At 40.6% G+C, this 23,622-nt stretch overlaps 1 protein-coding gene across 3 annotated transcripts in view; it reads right to left on the reverse strand.

Moving 5' to 3' along the window:
• DNAJB6 (DnaJ heat shock protein family (Hsp40) member B6) overlaps window positions 1-23,338 on the reverse strand; it is a 57,394-nt gene extending 34,056 nt beyond the window's left edge. For 2 of the 3 annotated variants that reach the window (XM_068174434.1, XM_068174426.1), the window contains exons 1-4: window positions 14,339-14,453; window positions 13,525-13,634; window positions 10,776-10,835; window positions 10,297-10,407 (exon numbers count right to left, since the gene is read on the reverse strand). In XM_068174434.1, the coding sequence (XP_068030535.1) occupies window positions 10,297-10,407; window positions 10,776-10,835; window positions 13,525-13,634; window positions 14,339-14,403 (346 nt within the window). In that variant the 5' untranslated portion in view covers window positions 14,404-14,453. Of the gene's footprint in view, window positions 1-10,296; window positions 10,408-10,775; window positions 10,836-13,524; window positions 13,635-14,338; window positions 14,454-23,214 lie in introns of those variants that run through there. The other variant, XM_068174418.1, reaches the window with a different exon arrangement.
• Between the last annotated feature and the right edge of the window lie 284 nt (window positions 23,339-23,622).

Below are 23,622 nucleotides of genomic sequence, written 5' to 3' on the forward strand. Positions count from 1 at the left end.
GGAGGTTTACACACAGTGTCCCACAGAGGCACTTGGTCTGTACTAAGCAGGAGAGAAAGGGCAAAAATAGAGAAAGGGGGTCATGGATAAAATGTTATTTTCAAATTCAAGTTCCACTGTCATGTTATTCAGAACAGCTATTGTTCCATCCCCACCAGGAAGACAATAGTCTCTTTCCAAAAAGGAAAAAAAAAAAAAAAAGATGGGGGAGGTGTCAGGCCATGGGGTACAACACCAGCACCTATACAAGCAGTCTTTATTTACTAGAATTATGAGAAATTTGCTTTTTTCTAATTCTCTCAAGACAAAGAAGAGAAAAAAATTGCAATCATAAACCAGAACGTCAATAAAAATAATACCTGCATTAAAACCAGAAAAGTTTAGGAACTACAACTACTCACTTCAACAATCACCACTCTCCCAGAATGAGTGTTATTGAGAACACCAATGATTTTACCAAGTTTTTCACACAGAGATTCAGTATTAAAAACTCAGAATAAGCTTTTAATGAAAAATGCAGAACCTGGTGACAGCAGCAATAGAGGTATGAAATCAAGGATGACTTGTGACTGCCTAACTGTTCAGAACTACAAGTGACAAAGAGAAGGTCATAAATGCAGTATTTGTTCCACTTCTGGTACCTCCACAAAAAGCCAAGCTGATTTATGATAAATCACCAAGTTAATACAATATGCATTATGCACCATTAAGTAATCAATATGATAATAAAAATATGTAAGTTACCATCTGTTTTATGTGCAAATACTTAAATGTGAAACATCACAATGTATTTATGCTGAACAAGGGCAGCTGCTAAAAAATACCCCTAGCCCTCTCCCAACCTCCATAGTTATTGAGTAAAACAACACAGGACCAAACTTTTATCTCACATACACTGGCAAGCAAGTGGTAAGATTTTTTTCTACCTTGGCCACTTTTTGTTTTGTAACTTCTTTTTTTTTTCCATGTAAAGCAAGTTTTCCTCAATATAAAGATGCCCTATTAGTATCTTTACAGAAGTTAACCAACACTTAGCATGGAAATATGGGAATTATTATAATTTCCAAAACAAGCACTATGTCCATTTTTAAAATAGGCCAGTTTTGTCAGTCTAGCATATCAACCAGCAAGTACCACTGCAGTTAATTGTTTTGTAGTCCAATTTATTCTCACAGGAATGACTCATAGGTTAATTATGAAGGTCATTCACTCACGTGTACAAATGATCTATATACTGTATTACTCCCACTGTTAAGCTTTCTATTTATAATCCAAATTTTCTCGTTACCTGGAGTTTGAATAAAAACAAAACAACCTATCATGTAAGCTCCGAGTTTTTAATCTCCCACAGTGTGTCAGCCTATTCTGCAAGTGAATCTCTCCTCCCCAGCACAACAGCTGCAGAAACAAAGTTATTTAAGGGAAGATCATGGACTCTCCTAGAGATCCCTGATATCAACCCAGCTTCTCAGTGGATTATTGCCACACCAAAGCTTAACCAAGACTTGGCCATGCCTTATCAGCCTGCACAGCAAAGGAAGAGGTCAGCACTTGGTATCAGCAGGTGTTCAAATGTCAGGTGACTGCTGTCTGCAGCCCTGGGAACAATTCTCCAGTGCTCTTCCCGTAATTCTCTCAAGTAAGACAGAGCAACCACTCTTCTGCAGTGCACTGCAGAATGCTCAGCAAGATGGATTATCCTGAGAAAGGAAAAGGGGCAGGACATGTCAGAAAAAACTATTCCTTTATGATTCTGACAGCCAAATACAGCAGGCAAAAGAAAAAAATACCAAAAATATTGAGAGAAGGCAGCAGGAGGCTGCTGAATTATAATTTGTTGTATCTACCACCAAATACACATTAATACAGCAATCTCACAGCTACTCAGACCCTGTTTACGCTTTTACTCCCTAAATCAGGTGATTAATAGCACCACTCAGCAAAATAATAACATTTCAGCTCTGTAAATCTATTTTAGCAGAACCTTTCCATCCCTGATAACCTTTTCCAAACAGTTCAAATGCAGGGTGCTGGGTTTTTTTAATGAATCCTCTTATTACAGACATTTTGGTACTTTTTAGAAAAAGGCAAATGCTTATGCAAAGGACTCATGGTAGCCCATCATCAAAACACCAGGCAAAATGAAGGACTTCCAGACTCTTGCTGTTACTAGGCAGCAAAACTGAAGTTACAAAAGCCAAAAAGTTAAGGTGGAGATTGGAACACAAAACCCCCAGCAACACAGAAGACTGTACACTAACAAACGTGTCTAAAAATAACTGCATTGGAGGTAATGTTTAGAGGAAAATTTACTTTCTTTAGAAAAAACATTGCCAAAGCAAATGCAACAACTGTCTTGTTCCTCAAGGTAAAACATTAAACCTGCTCCCTGCAGACCATGGAATACTACCTTGTTTTTCTGTAGTCACAGAAAAAGAATTTCACCTCTAAACAGGTCAAATAACAACAACTACTGTAATAAATATCACACTGCAGCTCAAAATAAGGCAGGTCGTGATCCCTCCATTCTGAGGAGTCCCCAGCTGTAACACAGAAACAGGATTTTTTCCCTTTCAGCTTATGGCAGAACACTACTTAACAGATGTGATTGTTTTCATTTGCTGCCTTTTGATCATGGAACCAAACAAGTTGCACTAATTCACTGATCCAAAAGAAAACACTGAGTTGTTACTTTCTGTTGCACCCCTGAGCTAATCTCTTTCAGCACCAGAGAGACTCATGTATTGGAAAAAAAATGGGCAGGGAAGCACCATACAACAGGGGAAGGGAGGAAAGGAGTCAAACCCCACAATTTGAAGCAGTCCACAAAGCAGCTAAAACTCTAAATTCATTATAGCAATCTAAGGCATTAGCTGAAATTACAATACATGATAAACTACAAGTGTCACATTCCCTATAGCAGTCACTTCTGCCAAGACCACTGTATCCTGGCTGTTGCTTGGGGAACTAGATCAGGAATTGATATGCTGAAAAGAGCCTCACCAGATGAAATCAAGTTCAGCCACATCAATTCTTTGCTAGAGTTCACAGTGTGGCTGCAAAAGCAACTGTGCAGGTTTCAAGACAGGCAGCAGCAGAAGTGCCCAAGGGTCAAAGGCAGCACAGGAAGATTCTTTCAGCCATAGAACATTGCAATAGAACACTGCAATGCCATCATTCACCTCCAAAAATCAAAGGTGTTGAGTTAAATGGTGAGCTGTCAGCAAATGCTCTCCCATGCATGTACTGTCACAGTGAGAGATGCTGATAATCTTTTCAGGACAGCGTGCAAAGGGAATTACCCTGTCCAAGCAGGGCCACTGCTCAGGCCCCACTCACTGCAGCACCTCCCCGACCAGTGACCCTTGTTTCCTTTATTCTACACCACCAGAGCCTCACCACTGCCTCTGCCAAAACACAGCACCGGAGCTGAGTGCTCCTGCTGCAGATGCACGAGGGTGGCACTGGCACAACACAGGATAATGGAGAAAGGATAAAGGATGCTGTGCAGCCCCCATGAAGGGCACAGCCAAACCCAATGGCATTGAGCATTGCTGCAGTGTTGCAGTAAGCAAAGGCTGCCTGCCCCATCCTTTCTTTGTATCAAAAGCATTCTGTAATGACTTTATACATGCTGCCAGAAAATAGTCTCAAATGCAGGTCTGAACAATGTGTTTACACAAAGGGCTACAGACACATTACCCAGAATACAACAGAATTCTTGGAGTAGGTGTTTTCTACCTTGTATCCTATCTGAAAAAAGTTTCAAATATGCAAATTTGCAGTAAACATACATAGAACCTCATACTACAGCCCTGGAGAGCACTCAGGCGCTAAAAAACATTCCATGAGAACTGGAGGGGCCACAGCAACCTCTAAGCACTTTTGCATGGAAATATTTTCTTCCTTACAAAGTAAGCACACTGTTGATGTCCCTTACTAAGGGGAGACACTAAGATGTTGTTGCAAGCACTGCTGCTTCATGTGCCTCATGTTTCAGCATGGTCTTTGTAATGCTCACTTTCATAACTTATATCAACCAGACATTTGCCACGCTCATTTAATAAATTACCAGAAGAAGCATTGGGAAGTCCTTCTAATGACACAGAGATCTTGAGATTTGTTATTTTCTAGAAAAGGAGACCTAAAACATCACCTTTGAATGTCATCTATATGGTAATTACAGAGATGCTGGAGTACACTAATCAGCATTTCATATTTATCAAATGAATGCTCAAATGTTCAGGCACACCTTCAAAATGGAGGCAACTTCCATTACCTCTGTATGACCTGCTCTCCTTAGGTGATGTTCAGCATTTGTGCTCTGACCAATTTAGCCAGCTACCTTTCCAAGAAAACCAAATCAAAACATTTTCTTGGGGACTAACAACCTCAACTAGACTGGAATTCCCAAGACAAACTTTGGCTAGTCTGCTATCAAACAGTTTCTCAATCTATCTAATGGGACATTAGATAAAGATTGAAGTTTTAAGAGGAACATGAGAATTTGGAGCAAGGCCTCCTCCTTTCAGCAGGGCCAACCATGTCTTAGTTTGGCCATGGAGCCACAGCACTACCTACTCCTGTCTGATAATGCTGTCTGGGTGAAACAGTTCCTGTGTTTCAAAAACCCTCTTCAAACCTATCAAGTTACTTCTGAAAAATTCATAGTGGGATTTGGACCATTCAGTGGATAATTATGATCTAAGACTGGTGGTTATGAAATAAAACTGCACATTCATACCAAAGCAATGAATGCACATGCAAATCTGTGAGCACTTCATTAATTGCACCAAAAGCAGCAAATTTACGTCAACAAAAAGATTAATTAGCAAAAAGACACTGCTGTTCAAGACAGCTTTAAATGAAAGCCACCTCCATTTTCAGTTTTAATAACCCATTTTTCTAACAAATACATTTTGCATTAGAACATTTAAACAATCAATTATCATAAATGGGATAACATGTAAATTAAAACCATGATCTGATTTTTATGTGAATCTTTTGCCACATTAAGACAACTTTCTGTCCTTGAGACAAGCAGTTTGATGAAGCCATCCCATTCAGGAAAAACATCCTAAAACACCTATCACGTAGTGTTTGCAATGATTACTGCACATAAAATTTCCTCTCTCTTTTTAGATTAAGACTCCTTTGCCTGGATACTAAAAGTAACTCACTGTACTTTTCCAGAACAGTCCTGCTGCTTTTTATGTAATCAATATCACAGTAGTCAATCTGAAGTAATTCTGACCTTTGATGGAACCAAACTACATACCAGATAACCAGCTAGCTGACATTCTCTGTGACAAATATTTGTATCTAACTAGTTGTACAAAGGTTTTAAGTTTCATTTTACCTTTCATTTCCAAGAGTAGATTTTGAAATATCACATAAACCAGGTAACCAGAATTCTCAAGGGAAAACTCCACAGAATCCCTATGGGTTTATATGCATTAGATCAAAGTACATTGTGAATTCTACTTCACAATCTAAAAAAAAAAAATTTAAGACATTTATATATTACCATCTCCAAATGTACATTCAGAAACCACAGCAAAACTGTCAAGACTGCAGTCAATGTTTAAAGAGATCCCACAAACAGACTTCTCTTGGGACATCCAAGTCTAGAGGGGCATCCACCAGGAGCAATTTATCATGTCACATCAGTAAACACATTCTGCCAGGGAGAAAAGCCTGGTTCCTTATGGGATTCATTAAACTACACACACAGGCACTGGAAGCAGTTTGAAATGCCCTAAACCATCCTGTCAAGCTTGTAGACACAGCTGCTGGAGGACACTGGTCTGCTGTAGGCCCTGAGTTGTATTTCCTAGCCCATACACAAATTACTCAGGCATCATTGATACATCTGGAGTCAGCTGAGATGGTTTAGAGTGCATATGCAGCTTCTAGTCTAGAAAAAAAAAGAATCAACTCCTTAATGAGTTTCTGTTGAGTAATGTTATGATCTTATTATACCAACTCCATCTTCCACAGTAACTCCTCACTGATAACACCTTCCAACACAGAACTAACTCTTGAAGTGAGAATCTGAAAAGCCTCTAAACCAAAACCAAATCAATTCTTTAACAGCCCAGAAACACAGCCCAGCCTACACCAAACCACATCAATTTCTGTTCCTCAGCCTGAAGCAGCAGTCTTTCATCAATGCACTTCCATTACCAGCGGTAACACTGGGATCCTTCCCTCCTGTGAACTGTTAAATTACAGAAGAAAAAAGGTCCTTGAAAAGTTTACAAGTAAAAAATACAAATAAACAGAACAAGGAACACAAACCAAATCAAGGCAAGCACCATGTATAAATGGAGTAGGAAATAGCTGAAGTACAAGGTTAAGTATACTGACATGAGAAGCCAATCCCTACATTAAGAGTAAACAATGAGTTCCCATGGCAAAGAACAGCCAGAGAGCCAGAGGTGTGTGGGACAGACTGAACAGCAGATCACCAAACACTGCTACACCAAGGCAGTACTTTGCAATGCATAGTGTAGTGCTGCATAGGAAGCACCAACTTTTCTTCCTGCCACAAGGATCACCATGCATCCATATGTCAGAGGCTAAAAACTCCCCCTAGGAGAGCTCACCAGGAATACACACTCTGCTGTAACCATGTGCCACAAAAAGCAAACCCACAAATTGCAGAGTAAGAGTTAAGCATCTGTCATAGCATCAGATCAAGTTCTAAAAAGTCCTTGCCTTCATGCACCCCTAGAGTTACAAAGAATTTGCCTGAAAAAACAGTGAAAATAAACTGGGACTGTCTCCAGTGTAACACACAGCACATAACATTAAATTTGCTCAATTTGGAAGTGTTCAGAGCTGTCTCCAAAAGTATTATGGGTTTTCATTTGAAAAGTCTGAAGGGACTCATCATTTAAAAATCTACATTCTCCTCTTTTCTACAGATGAATAAAGATGCCTCTGTTTATAAAGAAGACTTTCTGTAACTGCAAGAGCAGTGCAGTATAGTTCAGCAGAGTTGAACATACCCAATTCATAGCACCATTTCAGAAATTCTTCACATCCATAAATTTACAGGAATTATGCATATAGATGCTGCTCTTTACACACTCAATGACAATCAGGATACAGAGAGTCCCACCTGCATTCTGTGGGCCTCACTACATGCCACTTCAAACTGCATAAAAAGTACAAATGTTTTAAAGTATTTATTCAATTTCATCTTTGATTCCACCAGTACACAGTTTTAGAAAACATGACTTCAGTACTTATTAGTGGCTTAGAATATCAATTATAAGCTGAGTAGCTCCTTAAGAAGTTAATAATTCCACAAAAAACTCATCAACAAGTTGAAAACTCCTTATTTTTAGAAGATAAATTCTCTTATTATTCAAGACAGAACTGTTCCACTAGTGTTTCAACACAGCAGAATCTATAAGGGTTGCAGTTCACCAATACAAATATTCATGCTATACATTCAATTCTACTGCTTGCTTTTGGAATTATAAAATGCACTACATTCAGCTGAAAGCACACATATTTTTATGTTGTACTCTCTTGAAATATTCATGTATGTGCAAAAGACTAATTCAAATACTTTTTACAGAAACTTGTGGGAAGAAAAAAAAAGAAAGTGCTCACTTTCAAACCTTCCAACTAGAAAAATTTCAAGAGCTTATGCTCAAAATCCAAAGCTTAACTGAGGGTTTTAGGCCTCTGGTCACTGACACTGCAACTATCCACAGAAAGTAGAGAGGCAGCTTAGGAATGATTAGTTTTTGTAACTGGAGTGCACACAACACTGCTGACACTGCCAGAACCTTGGCAAGAAGCAGAGCCTGTGCTTTCAGTGCTAGTATCTTCCAGCTGACAAAGACAGCGATCAATACATGAAGTAGATAACCTGCTTTTGAATAAATAAATAAATCTGTGTGTTAAGCAGGGGGAGAATGTCTCTCTAGGTCACTAGTGCAGAGGTATGTTGTGAAGTCCACTGGGGCCCCAAGGCAAGATGGACCACAGGCTCTATAGGAGGGGCTATTGCAGCTGCAGCATCCCACGGAACACTGGCAGCAGTGGTACCTCTATTTGATAAGCTGGATAGCTCTGTGCACTGGGCTGTACAGCCTTCCTTCTAAGGAACCCAAAAGGCAGGGCCTCAGCTTTCTTTAAGCCTATCATTTATTTAACAGCAGGACTAAACTTCATGGCTTTAAGGTTAATCATGAATACTGACATTTTCAGAGACAGCAAGTTAAGTCTTCTGTTAGTGTTGATGAAGTAAATACAACCACAATCAGAGCCCATGTCAGTCTCCCACTAGTAGCATCTCACCTATGCAATTTACTATAAAGGTATTTGATTGAGAACCAACTATTTTGTTTAATAAATCTTCAATGAAAAAATAAACAAAAGAACTGAACACTCTCTCCCAGCTCCTCCACACTAGCTTCCTACTCAACATCTTGCTCAGATTTTTCCAGGTTTTCTACCACACAATCACAAAACAACTGAGTTTGACAAGGACCTCTAGAGCTCATCCAGTCCAATCCCCTGCTCAAAAAGGATTAACTGGAATGGGATTTGCAGGACCACTCCATATGCCTTCTAGCTATCTCCAAACATGGAGATTCCACATCCCCTCTGGAAAACCTGCTCCAACACTGTTGCCTTCACAGTACAGTTGTGCTACCTTAAGTTCAGGCAGAGACTCCTGTGCTTCCATTTGTGGTCATTGCCTCTGATCTCTCCACTCCCTTCCCAATGCACTGATGAGACTCTTATACTGAGAACTCTATACTGAACAATTCCAGCAATTCTCCCCATCTGTTCTTCATGCGAGAGAAGCTCCTGTAATTATCTTAGCGGCCTTTCACTGGACTCTATCCAGTAACTGTTTCTTTTACTATGGAGCCCAGAAGTGAACCCAGTACTCCAGATGTGTCCTAACCAGTGCTGAGATCACTTATCTAAATTGAAATCCTTGTCTAGTACTTCCTAAAATTCTTATTCTGCTGCAGACAGTGAAGAAGTTGCATCTACCCAGTTCAGAGCCCATTCCACTCATCAGTATTTTGCTAGAAGTTTCCTCCAATCTTCCCTTTCCTACTTTCAGCTGATTTCACACTGGATCTGACGGCCCAATTCAGCTGCCTATCTTCTATCAGATTCTTCCTTCTAGTTACTCATCTAATTAATCAACTACCATTCTCCTGCATTCAACCTCTAGCCCTTTAACCCCCTTTCTAATCCTTCATTAGTCATCTAACAGCTGATGATCCTGAAATAGCAAACCAGAGAAAGATATAATTAAAATCTGAGCTAAACTACCCACTTAATGCTGCCAAAGACAATAGATTATTTTTTAAAATATTAAAACATTTACAAACATTATTACAGAGCTAAATCAGTATCTACATACTGAACAGGAAGAAAGCCTGTTTTTTCAAGTACACTTCTTGCAGTTTTCAGTATGGAACTTTCTCACAGTAAACACTGAACACAGGATCTGTTCTGCTTTATAGGTCAGCATTTTGCTGAGTTGAACTTACACAGAGATTGCATAAGAATCCCAGCACCTCTGAAAAGACCTGCTTCCTAGAGCAAGCAACATCACAAGCCAGAAGACCTTCAGCATGAGGGCTAATAGATTACTTTGACAACTTTTATCACATATTGCTTCCTTTAATGAATGCTTCCTAAATGAAGAATTCAGGCCTCAACAACTATTTTAACTGAATCTCTAAAGGCTCTATACCCCAAGCAAACAAGTGACATGAATTTCGTGGTGTCTAGATTATGTATGCAACTGCTCCTATTCTGATAGAAGAAAATCAGTCCTGCTAGGACCCAAGTTCACTCTGAGAGTTATGGTGTAACAGTTATAGTTAAGCTGTCCTGTTCAGAAGCTCTCAAAGTTTTATTTTTTAATTTATTTACAGATTAAAAGAGAGAAATCAACAGACTAAGTTAGCCTGCTCAAATTCTCAAGAGAAAATTCCAGTATGCACTTTTTCTGTTGAATATGATTTCCTTTCAACTTTCAAGAGACATTGCAGACATCACTTTATGGTTTGGCAAACCAGGCCTTCCAACAAAACATTAATTGGCAAGCCATACCTATTCTTGTATAATAAAATTGACCAAGAAACAGGTATGAAACAAAGATTTCAAATATAATACAGAATACCAGTTGTTTGCCTCATTTTCAGAACTATTTCTATTAAAACTGCATTAGCTACATTTGTTTTGTAAGAACAAAGTTTTAGCCACACTTCAGACACACATAACTAAAACCAGGGAATCACTTACCAAAGAAGTCAAATGAAAAGGGGTCCCTTCCACCAAAAAACTCCCTGAAGACATCATCTGGGTTGCGGAATGTAAATCCAAAATCAAATGGATTATCATGATGATTTCCACCTGCAAAAAAAAAACAAAACAAAACAAGGAAAAAAGTTAAATTTCAGTTACCTTCACATATTCTTACTAATAAGAAAGTTCAGGCCTATAGGGTATTTCAATCATCTAAAAATATAAACAATTTCCAACATTTCTCTTTCAGATATCATTTAAGTACACACATTACTTCATTACTTTTTACAATAGTTTCTCTGTTTTCAGATAACAGTAATACCTTTCATAATAACTAGAAAAACTGTAAAACAATTGCAATCTCGATTTTTAAAAGACTGAATTTTAGGCCCTGGTACAGGCATTTCCAGATTTCTGTCTTGAAAAGAAAGCTACAGAAAATAGAGAATGCAAAAAACGGCTGGTTGTCAACATACCTCCACCTCCATTTATTAGGCCTTCTTTTCCGTATCTGTCATAGATGTCACGTTTTTTAGCTACAAGGAGAAGTTGTACATCATGTCAGTAAACAGGTTTGTTGGTTTTGTGAAAAAATAAAAACACTTAACGCATTCTCAGTTAAGCATCTTCTCAAAGATGGTTTATTTAAGGAAGTTCTAGCATATAACTGCTGACCATCTTAAACAAGAACTGCCAAAGCAATTTAGTTCAGGAAGAAGTTACTGAACTTTAAACTTAAGACCAGAAAGATGTAGAAGGTCCGGTCCTGATGTATGAGAAAAAGTTTGGTTTAAAGACAAACTTCACATGGAAATTTGCCTTTAAGAAGGATATGGCAGATTTCATCTTTGGACAGCTACCATGAAAAGCTTTAAGGCTGTGAAGGACCTCTGGTCTTCAAGCTGCTCCTCCACACAAGTCCAAACGTGAAGTTGGTCACATCTTGCCTGAATAAAGCTGTGATCTTAGGTAAGATTCTGTGGTCTTATCTTAGGTAAGATTAGGCTGTGTGGAGAACAGTTCCAGTGCTCAAGCATTCCCTTCCTTCTCTCCCTCTTGGAAACCTTGACCATTGCCTCTTTTCCTTTTCTTGCACAAGACCAAGCCCATTGTGGGGCAGTTATGAGAAAGGAAGACCAGTGTTTATTTGAGTGATTGCAAAACCCCTAGAATTACTTATAACCACTTCTGCTAGCTTAATTGTGGGATATGGAATGGAGAATGAAGTGATGTTCCAAAATGCCATGGAAGGATGTGACTCAAACTGCTTGCTCTATTATTTTAGAAGGCATGGAATGACTATTAATTTCACTGCAGACCAGCCAGTATTCATGAGAAAGGAGAGAAAAATGAACTCTACATTACTGCACAAGATCAGATGGCACTTTGGTATGGGAAGGGAATCTGAAGACCTTAAGGAGGCAGACAGACAGCTCACTTTACCTGGACTGTTGTGGAAGTATCAGTCAAAAACCAATCAGGGCATTTGATTTTATTCTCTTAATATTATTATGCTTTTCCCAGTGGCATCTCTTCAGTGAAAGATTTTTTTTTAATTTAAACAGCATCACTAAAAGAACATGCAGTTGCCTCAAAGAGATGCTGGAAAGTAAAATACTTCTGACTAACAGGAATTAAAGTTTTATATAATGGTTATCATCTCAAATAGCTTGCAATAGGTTCACATGGAGACAAATCCCCAAAGCTTGATACATTATCTGTACTGCCTTTATAGACAGCAGTTTTTAAAGAAAGGAGGTTAACCTAGCCATCAAATTATGAAGAAGAAAGCAGCAAGGTAGATAAACTGTCATGGGCAGGAAACAGCAAGGGTGCCCTGAGGGCTTACAAAGACCAAAATTCATCTTGAAAAATGTTCCATTTTTGAAACCACGTTTCCCACAGGGGAAGCGTGTTCAATGATCACCCAATTTCAGTATTTTTTTGCTTATGTAATCCCTTACAAAACTATTCTTCTGCCAAAAATCTGTCATCATTCAAGCCTGTAATGGTGTCAGAAAATTTCATTAAGTTTGCAGAACATTTGACTGCCTCTCAACCACTGGGCTCAGGATTCTGGTATCCCTGCTGTACAAATGATTGTTAAGACACCAGTAACTTAGGATTTGGCATAGATCCAAAAACTGGCAGCACTTTTAGAAGCTGTTCTAAAATTCTAGCACTGTACTGTATCCAAAGAACTTAGAGATCTGTATAACAACCAGACCAGTATCCTATTTTTATCCTGCTCAAAAAAATTAGCTTAAGAAGGATAAAGTACTCTAAGAGACAAGTATACAATGAACTAATGATAAATTAAGTTCTTTTTCTCCCCTGTTAATTAAGTATCAAAACCAAGCAAAGAAACACGGTATACAAGACTGCAGCTCACTAAATCAGGCTGAACTCTGAGAGGTAATCTAGATGCTACCAGAGCTTTAAATATAGCTTTCCCATGCTCACTGTCTCAGGTGAATTCAAGGACACTTCAGAAATAGCATACAGACAGCTGCAGTCAATTACAGAGGAAAATAATCAAAGTAGCTTAAATCACTTTGTTGTTATTCAGGCTGCTTTTGTCAGAACATTGGCAAAAGTTAGTGATACTCTTCAAGCAAAAAGACATGGGTGAACTGTAAACTGCATTCCTGCACTACATGGGTCAGGCTAAACACCTCTTTCAAACAATTCAAAATAAACACTATCTTTAGTATCACAGTTGACTGAATTTACAGAACTCACTCAAATACAATCCAAACTTTCAGCAAGGTTTACAGTATGCTTGGGCTTTGTCAAGACTTCACTGTTACAAAAACTAGGAGCTGTAGACCCAACAGTGAATACTTCAGAGTTGGTCTAGCCTGACTTCGGAGGATAAAAACAATACCCCTATACTGATGGTAACACTGGCCTCAGTGTTACCTAAGAAAAAAAAATGATCTTGGAATTCACAGAAGTCTCCACAGAAATTTCTAGCAGACACTGAATTTCAGTTTCTACTTTGGCTACGTATCTAGGAAAATCCTGAAATTTTTGTTTCAAAATTTCTGCTTATTGTGTCTTATCTGCAAGCATCTTTTTCTTTCCTTGCTCTTGAAAAGGAAGTAGTCAAGTTGGATGGTGAACCAAAATTACAATATCCCTTCAAAGCACCATAGATCAACATTTTCAGTGAGATCCCCAGAACAGAAATAGGCAGTTCAAGCGCCCTTTTAAAATACCTACCATCTGACAAGACTTCATAGGCCTCAGCTACTTGCTTAAATTGCCGTTCCGCCTCATCTTTATTGTCTGGATTTTTATCAGGGTGCCATTTTAGTGCCAATTTACGGTACCTAAGAGGAAGAAAAACAAAGACTATTTTACTCTGAAATAATAGAACATGTTATACAAATAAACACAATGTTGTCAGGTTAAACAGGTTGTCAGGGATCAAAATAAGAAATTCCTGGTGCTTTTTATCTTGCACCTAGATATTGGGACTAACCTCCATGTACACAAAGAACCACCTACTCAGATATGTTTTAAATTAGAAAGTAGGTTTGGGGTTCCTTACTTATGCTGAAATTATTCTTGTGCATTTCTGATGATCAACATCTGTGAGACCTAAGCAAAACATTCCAAAATACCTCTGCTGTGGGCTTCTCCTTAGAGCTCTGTAATTATTCAGTACTACAACCAACCAAGGGAGGCATCAAGAGGAGGATCAAGAGCATACGCTAAAGTTGATAAAGCTCTAAGAACACCCTAAAACCAATGCCTTCTTTGACAGCTACACCTGCACACAATTCCTATCCTCAAATGAAACATTTTAGGCAAAGTGTTCATAACTTCTTACTTAGAGGTGCAAAGCTAAGCTTGCACTTAGGCTGATGGGCTTTGCAATCATCCAAGATCACAGTTCAAACATTTGAGTTGATAAAGCAGCATGTGCAGGAATTTGCAAAAGAACACGGGAAGACAACAAAGTGTGAATTTGAAAACCATGTCGTTGTATCTGTCCCCTAAAATCCGTAACATCCACAGCAGTGACACTCACGCTTTTTTGATATCCTCTGCTGAGGCATGCTTCTGCACTCCCAGAACTTCATAATAATCCACCATGTTTCAGGAGTTCTCGTGGTAACAACAGCCAAGTCTTTCCAGTCCTGTAATAACAACAACTTGTAAATGAAGCTTGTCCAGTGCTGCTACTTCATAAAAGTCAGGCAGGAGCCTGGAATTCCCTTGTATCAAACCTGACCAAAGAAAGACAAAGTTCAAATTTTCTAAATCTGAAAAAAGAAACTGCTTTTCTTTAGGTCAAGAGATCAAACAATTACTTTAATTTGGATTTTTATGTTCTTTAATCTCACTGAAACACAGTACACAAACACATAAATATATAGCAGTTCCTGAAACAGATTAGAGTGATAAGGTAAATTCAATCAGTATTTTAAGAAGGGCATCTGGATTACAGTTTTGATGTAGATATTAATAACTCTGAATGTGAAAGTTCACCTGTTATCTATGACACCTGTCATGTCTAAAGCACATATGGGCATAAACAAAGGGACCCATCTGTTCTTCAGAATGTTACTTCCACTGACATGCTCCCTTTAGAAAAGCAATGTTTGTGCAGGTCTTGGAAACTTAAAACTCAATCTTATTGAGTCCAATAAGCCTTTCTTGTACTCAAGAGTTTGACAAAACATATGCATGTTGCCAAAGCTATTGAATACCATTAGCCTCCTTTAAGTTTACCAAGAGAAGCACAAAACCAGGCAAGACTGCTCCAACTGCAAGGTAACCAACCAACTCAAGTGCAGAGGCACCTACTGTTTGTTAGTATAAAAGAATAGCTACCACAAGAGTCCTGAGAAATCTAGACGTTAAAAAAGAAATTTAAATATTGACAGTTTCTTGTCAACATCAGAGAATGATTACAAGGAATAGTTACACTGACCATTACTCCAACGAAAAGACCACTAAGATGAAAGAATGTTTCTTTCTAAAATGTTTCAAGAATGTTTCATGTCTTCATGCAATGCTGCCTTTCTCTCCACCACTAAAAAAAAAATCTCCATTCTGGCAAAACTTCCAAACCCCTTTCCATCCCACCACTGCTGGTTTGTTTTAATTTAATGAACAAGGAAACAGTGACCTTTTCCAGTAGTTATCAACTTGTTGCAGGGAAAGTCACCCAAATACACTCAGAACATAATACAGCAATGTATTAGTCACATTTTCTTATCTTATGCATCAAGAACAAAAATTCATTGAAATAACCTTTCCTCCCTCAAGTCATTCAGCATTTTTCATTTCAGCCCAGGCAGTCTCAGTTTCCTTTTCTTTCCCATAAATGCTGAAAGAACTAAGTATGATGTAGCCTAGTGAAATATTCTGAAATTAATTTATTGTACTACTTTTACATGAATTTTTCAACATCCTGGATCATAAACACTGAAAAAGTACTTCCTTTTAAAATAAATTGGTACATCTTCAAAATTTGTTCCTGCTGTAGGTTAAAGCTTAATTAACTTTAATTATGGATTATGGTTACACACACATTTTCTCAAATGGCAGAACTAGTTTAAGAGATACCCTGTCATGCTTCCTCCCCTCTCCAAACCACTTACAGAAGCAAAGGTATTGGAGGGCCCACGTGTTTAAAACTTGGCTGGTTTTAGCAATCTACTTAACCATACAGTCCCACAAACACAAAATTAAAGTGTAGGAAGTAAACAGCCCTTTGAAGAAATCTCCACATCAAAAAAACCATAAGGGTACAGTTAATACTGTGACCAACACCAAAGGAAGTTGGGGGACCTGCATTAAAATTAAGAATGCCAATAATAATATACTAATGGCAGATTTCAATATGTAAACATACAGATTACCAAAAATACCCCAGGATATTTGCTGTCAACTGGCCTCTCTAGTTTTGCTGTTTCCCACACAACAATTAGAACAGCTCTGTGAACACAGAGGCAAGAAGCAAAGTCAGTATGGTTAAGTATGTTATCAAATCCCACAGCCAGCCCTATGAACAACAGCATATATGGAACGTATAGTTTGCTAAAAGAAATCAGAAGGAGGGAATCCAGTATGAGTCAAGCTTAAGGCCAGAGGTCAGAATCCCTCCTAACAAGAGATACCAGCCTAAAACTAGTAGGCAAACAGCAAGAAGCCACAGGACAGGAGCATATACTATAATGCTCCTTATAAAAGGAGAATCCATATTCTCCTTTTCTTACATACAAGAGTATCATTAGCTCTCCTCTCAATTCTGGTACCTATCTTAGAGGGAAAACTTACAACTCAAGCTTCTAACTAGAAAATGCATGTAGTTGAAAAGCAACTTAGATGTAAGAAATAAATCACATCTTTTCCTAGAGAACTTTGTGCACACAGGTAGTCATACTGATTTCAACACGGTATTTTTTTCAAAACTTTCCTGCTTATTTAAAAGCAATGCTGCAAAGCTGTGAAGTTCAGACTCAACATAAACACGGTATATCCTAGACAACAGAAGCCTGAAGCTGGGACAAAATACAAAGCTGAAGCACCTGAAACATGACCACCTCTTAACAGATAACTCTGACCCTAAAAAGCCACTTGTTCAAGATAGAGAAATTATTTGTTTCAAAGAAATGTCTGGGGATTGCATATTCTGTCTTTAGTGAGTGTTATTGCTCACTAGTATAAAGTCTGGAATGAAAACAAGCCACAAACCTTCTAAAGAAAACAAATTCTGAATATTTTCATTCTCCTAATCAAAGTGTCACCAAAGTCAGGTGACAGGAAGCATTCATCTCTGATATCCTGTTATTTCTATCTGCTAGTTATCATAAAGCACAAACTGTACTGCTGAAACTTCAGTTATCATAGGAACTTTTTGGATATAAAATGTTTTAAAAATATTTACAAGAAAAAAATTTATCTGCAGGTTCTTTTGTCCAGCTTAAGAAAAAAAAATGTCAGCTAATATTTAGCCCCTCAACAGCCTGTAAGACTGACCAAAAAGTCAGTTTTGTGACTGACTACACACCCACAAAACTGCTCTCCCCCAAAATATCCAACAATATTCACAAATAGAAAAGATGTCTATCTGCAATCTTTTCAGGACAGAAGTATTTAAAATAGCCACTCAAGAATACAGCCACCATCAGCTTATAATAAATCAGAATATGGATGGCCATTGACTATGAAAATACAAGATAGTCAATTAAAAAAAAAAAAAAATCAGTACTTTTAAGGCTAGTAGGAATGTGCATGGTGAAAATGCCTAAATGTTTCAAAGATGCAAACCATATATCTCCCTGCAAGAAACCACCCAACTGTCCTAATCAAAATGACATGACAAAAATCTTCTCCGAACAAGCAATCTGTCAAATAATTTTTCTCCAAATATACAAGCAAGGCTCATTAATTAGTCACTTGAGAGTTTTTTCTACATACAGGAGGAAGCCAGCCCACATTAGCTGATTTCCTGCCTCCATCCACAGAAAATCTTCAAAATTTCAGAAGACAAGCCAAAAAAAAAAAAAAAAATAAACCAGCTGAAAGAAGATGTTTCATGGCCTTCGTGTTTACTCACAAAAATCTGTAGTTCCCTGAGCTGGGAACTGCACTATGTTTACAGTGTGCTATCAGCTACTCCAACTCCTTCTTTGGGGCATGAAAATCAAACAGGCCAATGTTTAAGTGAACCAAAGCTTTATAGATTTCTCAGTCACCACAGGAGTAGGCAGCTTTGTTCTGGTTTACGGAGCAGTGGCCCTGAACTACTGGCTCAAGGCAAGTGACAAGGCCACATGACCAGGCTCAGGCTCTCCCCACACAGCTCAGCCCAGCGCTCGACCACAGTTACCCAAAACCTGGCTCATAAATGCTCTTTACAGCACAGTCCCCAGCTACATAAAAAGCATGAGAAGTATTACAGAAGACAGATATGTAGAGAGCTCCAAACTTTTATAGGATCAGACAAGAGAAAAGCAAGTAATCCAACAAACAACCAGCAGGGATGACAAAGCAGCACCCCTAACTAAATACAGAAAGGGGGAAAGCATCCAAACAAGAAATTCTTTAGAGCAGCCAGGAGGGAATTCAGACAGCAAGGGGCATGCGACCTTTGCAGTCAGCTTAGTCAGAAAAAGTTATCTATTTCTGGCCATGAAGCAATGGGCAGCACAGAGAGTCCTCCAAGATGCCAGAACAGCTCGAGCTTAGTGACTACAGCAGTCACCTGGAGAGCAGGATGGAGTTCCAGACTCCTGATTCACAAAGTTCACAGAGCAGGCATTCATCAACATCCTCTGCAAGTCCCAGAGCCACCCAGGTCCCAGCACCTGCCTGCCTTCCATGGACTTAACTAAAGGATTGCATCCTGCTGTCAGCTCTGGAGGAATAAACACCCCGCTCTGAATCCCAGTTCACTTTGACTGAACTCTCAAAAATCCACTGTGCTAACACAAAAATTCCCACAGTTTAACAGAAAATTTTCCTAAGAGTAAGAATGCTAAGGAACAAATAAAGTTACCCATGAGTGCAAGAACACAGAGCAAGAAAACCTGTGTAAGTTTTGTGATTAATAAACCTGACAAAGACATTTAAACAAGGCACCAGCACTAATTTTTTTCTCCCACTTATACATGCACAGTGCAGTGCAGACTAAAGCATATCAACAACTTCAATACTTTTAGCTTTTACTTACCTAAGCTTAGAAAAGCTGTCGCAGTTTAACTTCACAGTTCCAGAAATTTATTGTTTCATGGAAAAATGTCCCTTTACCATATAATTAAAATTAATAAAATGTACTTAAATAGCCACGTTCATGCTCATTATTTTAATACTCCCTCAGCATCCCCGGGAGATGAATTTAATAAAATGAACATTCCAAAAAGCTTAGTTTAATCTCATGTTTACAGCAAACATCCTGCTTGTATGTCAGACAGCAGAGTGGATTTGGATACAGTTGTTATTATTATACCAGTTCACACAGGGAGAAGGCAGCTGGGCTGACTGCTTTACCTCACAGTTCATGTTCCATTGTAGAATAAAACTCCACCACAGCCAAATAAGAGACACCCTCACCCCTTAAGGCAGGAAGCTACAAAGAATCCTGTCCACTCTTCTCCTCTCCAAGGGCAGCAAGACACAACTCTGGCACGAACTACAGGACTTGGTCTATATTGCTGCCTGGCACATGGAAAGCCTATAGAGGGCAACAAGTAAGAAACCATTAAAAAAGAGTGAACCAACCAAAAATGGAAACAGAAGAAATTCAAACTCTTCATCTGTGATAGAAATGTAAACTGACTAACAAAAAACAGGGAAGGATGTTGATCAGTCAACAGGCCACCCTCACTCCCTTGGCTGAGACTCTCCTGCTTTATCCATCCGATCTCTGATAAAGGGGGACTTATTCATGATCTTTCCTTAAAGCAAAGGAGCACTTTTCCAAAACAACTCAGGTGTCCAAATTTGGAACTGTGTCACAAGTATCTGGAACACTGTCACTTTCCTAAAGCTAACCATAAAAGGCTATTTTATACAAAGTAAAATTCATGTCTTATTTTAAAAAATATATGATCTGCATATGATTAAGCAATTAAAAATAGTGAAAGCCTCAACTGAAAGACATGGCCCAGAAAGTTTTAGGCAAATAATCACATGCAATCAGATGATCCTTTAGGGAAAAGAAAACAGTTCAAAGTTTCTACACATTCCCCCTAAAGTGCTTTTTAGTCATGATAACTTTATTTAGGCCAAAGAAAAAGAAAAAAAAAGGAAAAAAAAAAAGCTTAATTAAAGCAAAGAGCAAGATCTTTTTCAGAGTGTTGATAGGCTGTCACCAATTCACACCACATTTTAAGACAGAAAAAAATTCTAATCAGAAAAATTAAAGTGTTAATAAAAACTGGCTACAATGTAGCTATGAATGGCTTCAGACTTACTTTATGGCCTTTAAGATCCTTGTTAAGAACTGAGTCCTCACTAATACCAGCAGGATTTCAGTATTCAGAACAAACAGAAAACATAAAACGTGCAACTAGTAACTGTAGTAGTGAAATGTATATGCATTAATTATTTCTTCCCTAGCAGTTAAATAAATAAAGCAGAATGATGTCATTACGTCTGAAGTAAAGAAAATCTAACATCCATTCAAATGTATTTTAATCAGAAGAAAATATAATTTAAACTACTCATACCCTCAACTACAGTTTTATTTTAAATCCTAAAAGAAATAAGCATCATATATGCAAGATCCAACAAGTTTTGACAAAGCTAAATAATTTCTCACTAATCCTTCCATTGCTTGAATAAGACAAAGGAAAAGCTTTGTCAGGAAATGTTTCCAGGACACAACTGACGAGGTTCTTTACAAATGCTATTAGAGAAATGGAGCACTTCCTACTTAAGGAGCACAACGCTTTAACACAAACCTCACACAGCTAAGTCGAAAATTACAGCAACGACTTCCCTTCAAAGCATCCCTCCACGCTCCAGAAGCAGTCTGGAGTGCAGCGCTCGGGCTCTGCCGCGCTGCATCTCCTCCGCAGCAGCGGCGCGGAGCGGCCCCGGCTCGCACGGGCGGCTGCGCCCGGCGCTCGGCCCGCGCCGACATTCGCGTCCATCGCAGGCCACCGCTCCGGACCGGGCACCCCGCAATCGCCGCCCTCGGCCCACGCAAGCTCAGCTCACAGAGCTCACTGCGCCAACGAGCTCGGCACAGATGCAGAACAGACCAAAAAGCTGGTATTTATTTCTCGTGTACTGTTAGGAACTCTTACATCCTACATAAGATGATGATGATTTAACGTAAGTTATTCCCTCTCCCCGCATACATTCCAAAACTTCTAATGGATAAAAGAAAGAATACAGTTCGTAAAGAAATCTATTTATCTATTTAAAAAAATCAGTACCAAAACACATTAGCCCTCTAACTAAAACCTCAGTGTTGCATGGAAGTAAAGCCCTGCATGCCTTCTTCCCAAGCCCAGCCAAGATAAATTAGCAAACGGCATCGATCTGGGAAGGACAGAGAAAATACCAGAAAGAAGCTGTCTGGGTAAGAATCTGCTGTAGTTCGAACTCTGCAGTTTACAGATTTAGTTTACATTATTAGGAGCACTGCAGTCTGAACAGTGCTGCCAATAAAAGCAGCAATTTAAATTTCTACTCCAATAGAGATTATTTAAGAAAATTTAATACTAATTTAACTTGTATTTTCAACACACTCTTATTCGCCATTGAGAAGTCAGCACAGGAGCCAAGGGGAGTGTACAAAGTTAGCCCAGTGTTGTGCAATAGTTAAAATTCTGGTTGTTTGCAATAAAAAAGTAATCACAGAGACAAGATCTGTAAATACACTTACTCATTGGTCCAAACAAATCTTCTTTGACAACATAATCCATCAAACTAAATGGTATTTTCACTACTAGGCTCTTGATCACCAGCTGAACATAAAATCCCTAACTGGAGTACAAGGATCTCCAAAGAGTAAACAAAAATTAAGGTCAGCAGGCAGCTGTGACTGCAACCTCTGCTGCAGGACCGGAGAGGCAGAGCCTTGCTTCATCCCAGTTGTTCCCTTTGTGTCAGCACCTTGTTCTTATCCCTTTTTGACACTTTATACTCTAAAAACTCTTGGGTTTGATCACTGACTAGGCAACGACACAAGTCTAACCATTTGCACATTATAAATGCAGATTTCATGTTACTGTGTCTAAATAAATAGCAGTTTATTATTACCACAATTTAGAACAGATTTGTTCAGTATTTGGAATTATTTCTAGCACCTTTGTTAGCATGGCCGAAGCACATGTTTTCAGCAGCCAAGCAGAGCTCAGACAGCAACGCAACACAACACAAAGTGTTGGTGCAAACAGGAACGTGAGTCGTATACCCAGCCCACAGTCCCCTCTGAAGTGCAACAAAAACTGACGACAAACACTGTTCCTTACCTGGCAGAGTCAGTTTTCACCTCGGCTCGGAACCTGGCAACAGCGAGCTCAAAACACCCGACCTCTGCCCACCTCACCCACAACAAACCTCCCTCCTGCCCGTACCCCGAGAAATCAACACTGAGCGGAAGGTAACGAAACTGCTTCCCTCGGGGGACAATCACAGCGCGCTTGGCTTACGATCATCAGGGATGGAGAATGCCTCTGAGATCACCCAGGCCAAACATCCTCCCCAGCACCGCCCCTGTGTCCCTTCACCACAAACCCACCCAGCGCCACATCCAGGCGCTCCCGAACAGCCCCAAGGACGGTGACTCCAACACCGCCCTACGCAACCTATTCCAATGGCCGACCACCCTAAACGTGAAATGTTTTTTACGTTATCTAATCTGAATCTCCCCCCGGGTCTCATCCTCGGGTCCTCGCACTGCAGGCACGGCCAAAGAGCGCGGCCCGCAGCTCACTGCCGTCTCCTTCCAGGGAGGGACTTGTTGAGAAAGGAGCACACAATAACGCCCCAAGCCGCCGAGGCAGTACCCTGCGACAAAAAGCGCTTCAAGGACAAGGTCTGTTTAACGAAACGAGGCTCGCCCTCATCCCCTGGGCACTGACAGCACTGTGAGCAAGGAATGGAAATGCGGATTTTTTTTCTGCCTTGCGGGAACGCGCGGCAGTGCGGGCTGGGACCGAACGTCCCGGGATTTGTCCCGCTCCGAGTGCCGGGGAGAGCCCTGGGCAGCCGCTCCCTCCCCGAGCCCCCTGCGATCCCCGCCAAGGCCAGGCAGAGCCCCGCGGCGCCCGGCGCCGATCCACCACTGCGGGGCCTGCGCCGGCCGCGCCGCGAGGCCCCGCTACCGGGGACGCCGCTGCCGAGCACCGCGGCCCGGCCAAGCGCCCGCTCCCCGCTGCCCCTGCCTCCCGCACGGCCGCGGCCGGGCAGCCCCGGGCCCGTCCGCCCCGCACTCACCGCCGGTGGCTCCTCCTCAGCGCGGCCGCCGCTCCCCTCCCGCCGCTCCCGCCGGGACAAACGGCAGCGGCCGCCAACAGGAAGCGCCGCCAGCGCGCGCCGTCACTTCCGCCCCGCCGCTTCCGGAAGTTTCTCGAACGGCCCCGCCGGGTGTCCCGTGTGAGCGGGGAGCGCCCCCTGCCGGCGGCCGGCGGTGCTGCGCCGGGCCGGGGGCGGGGCCGGCCGCGGGGCGGGGTTTGGGGTTGTGGGGGCGGGGCTCCTGCGGGCGGGGGCGGGGCTCCTGCGGCGGGGGCGGGGCTCCCTGAGGGCGGGGGCGGGGCTCCCTGAGGGCGGGGGCGGGGCTCCCTGAGGGCGGGGGCGGGGCTCCCTGAGGGCGGGGGCGGGGCTCCCTGAGGGCGAGGGCGGGGC

Source organism: Anomalospiza imberbis, chromosome 1 (genome assembly GCF_031753505.1).
Source record: "Anomalospiza imberbis isolate Cuckoo-Finch-1a 21T00152 chromosome 1, ASM3175350v1, whole genome shotgun sequence".
Lineage (NCBI taxonomy): Eukaryota > Metazoa > Chordata > Aves > Passeriformes > Viduidae > Anomalospiza > Anomalospiza imberbis.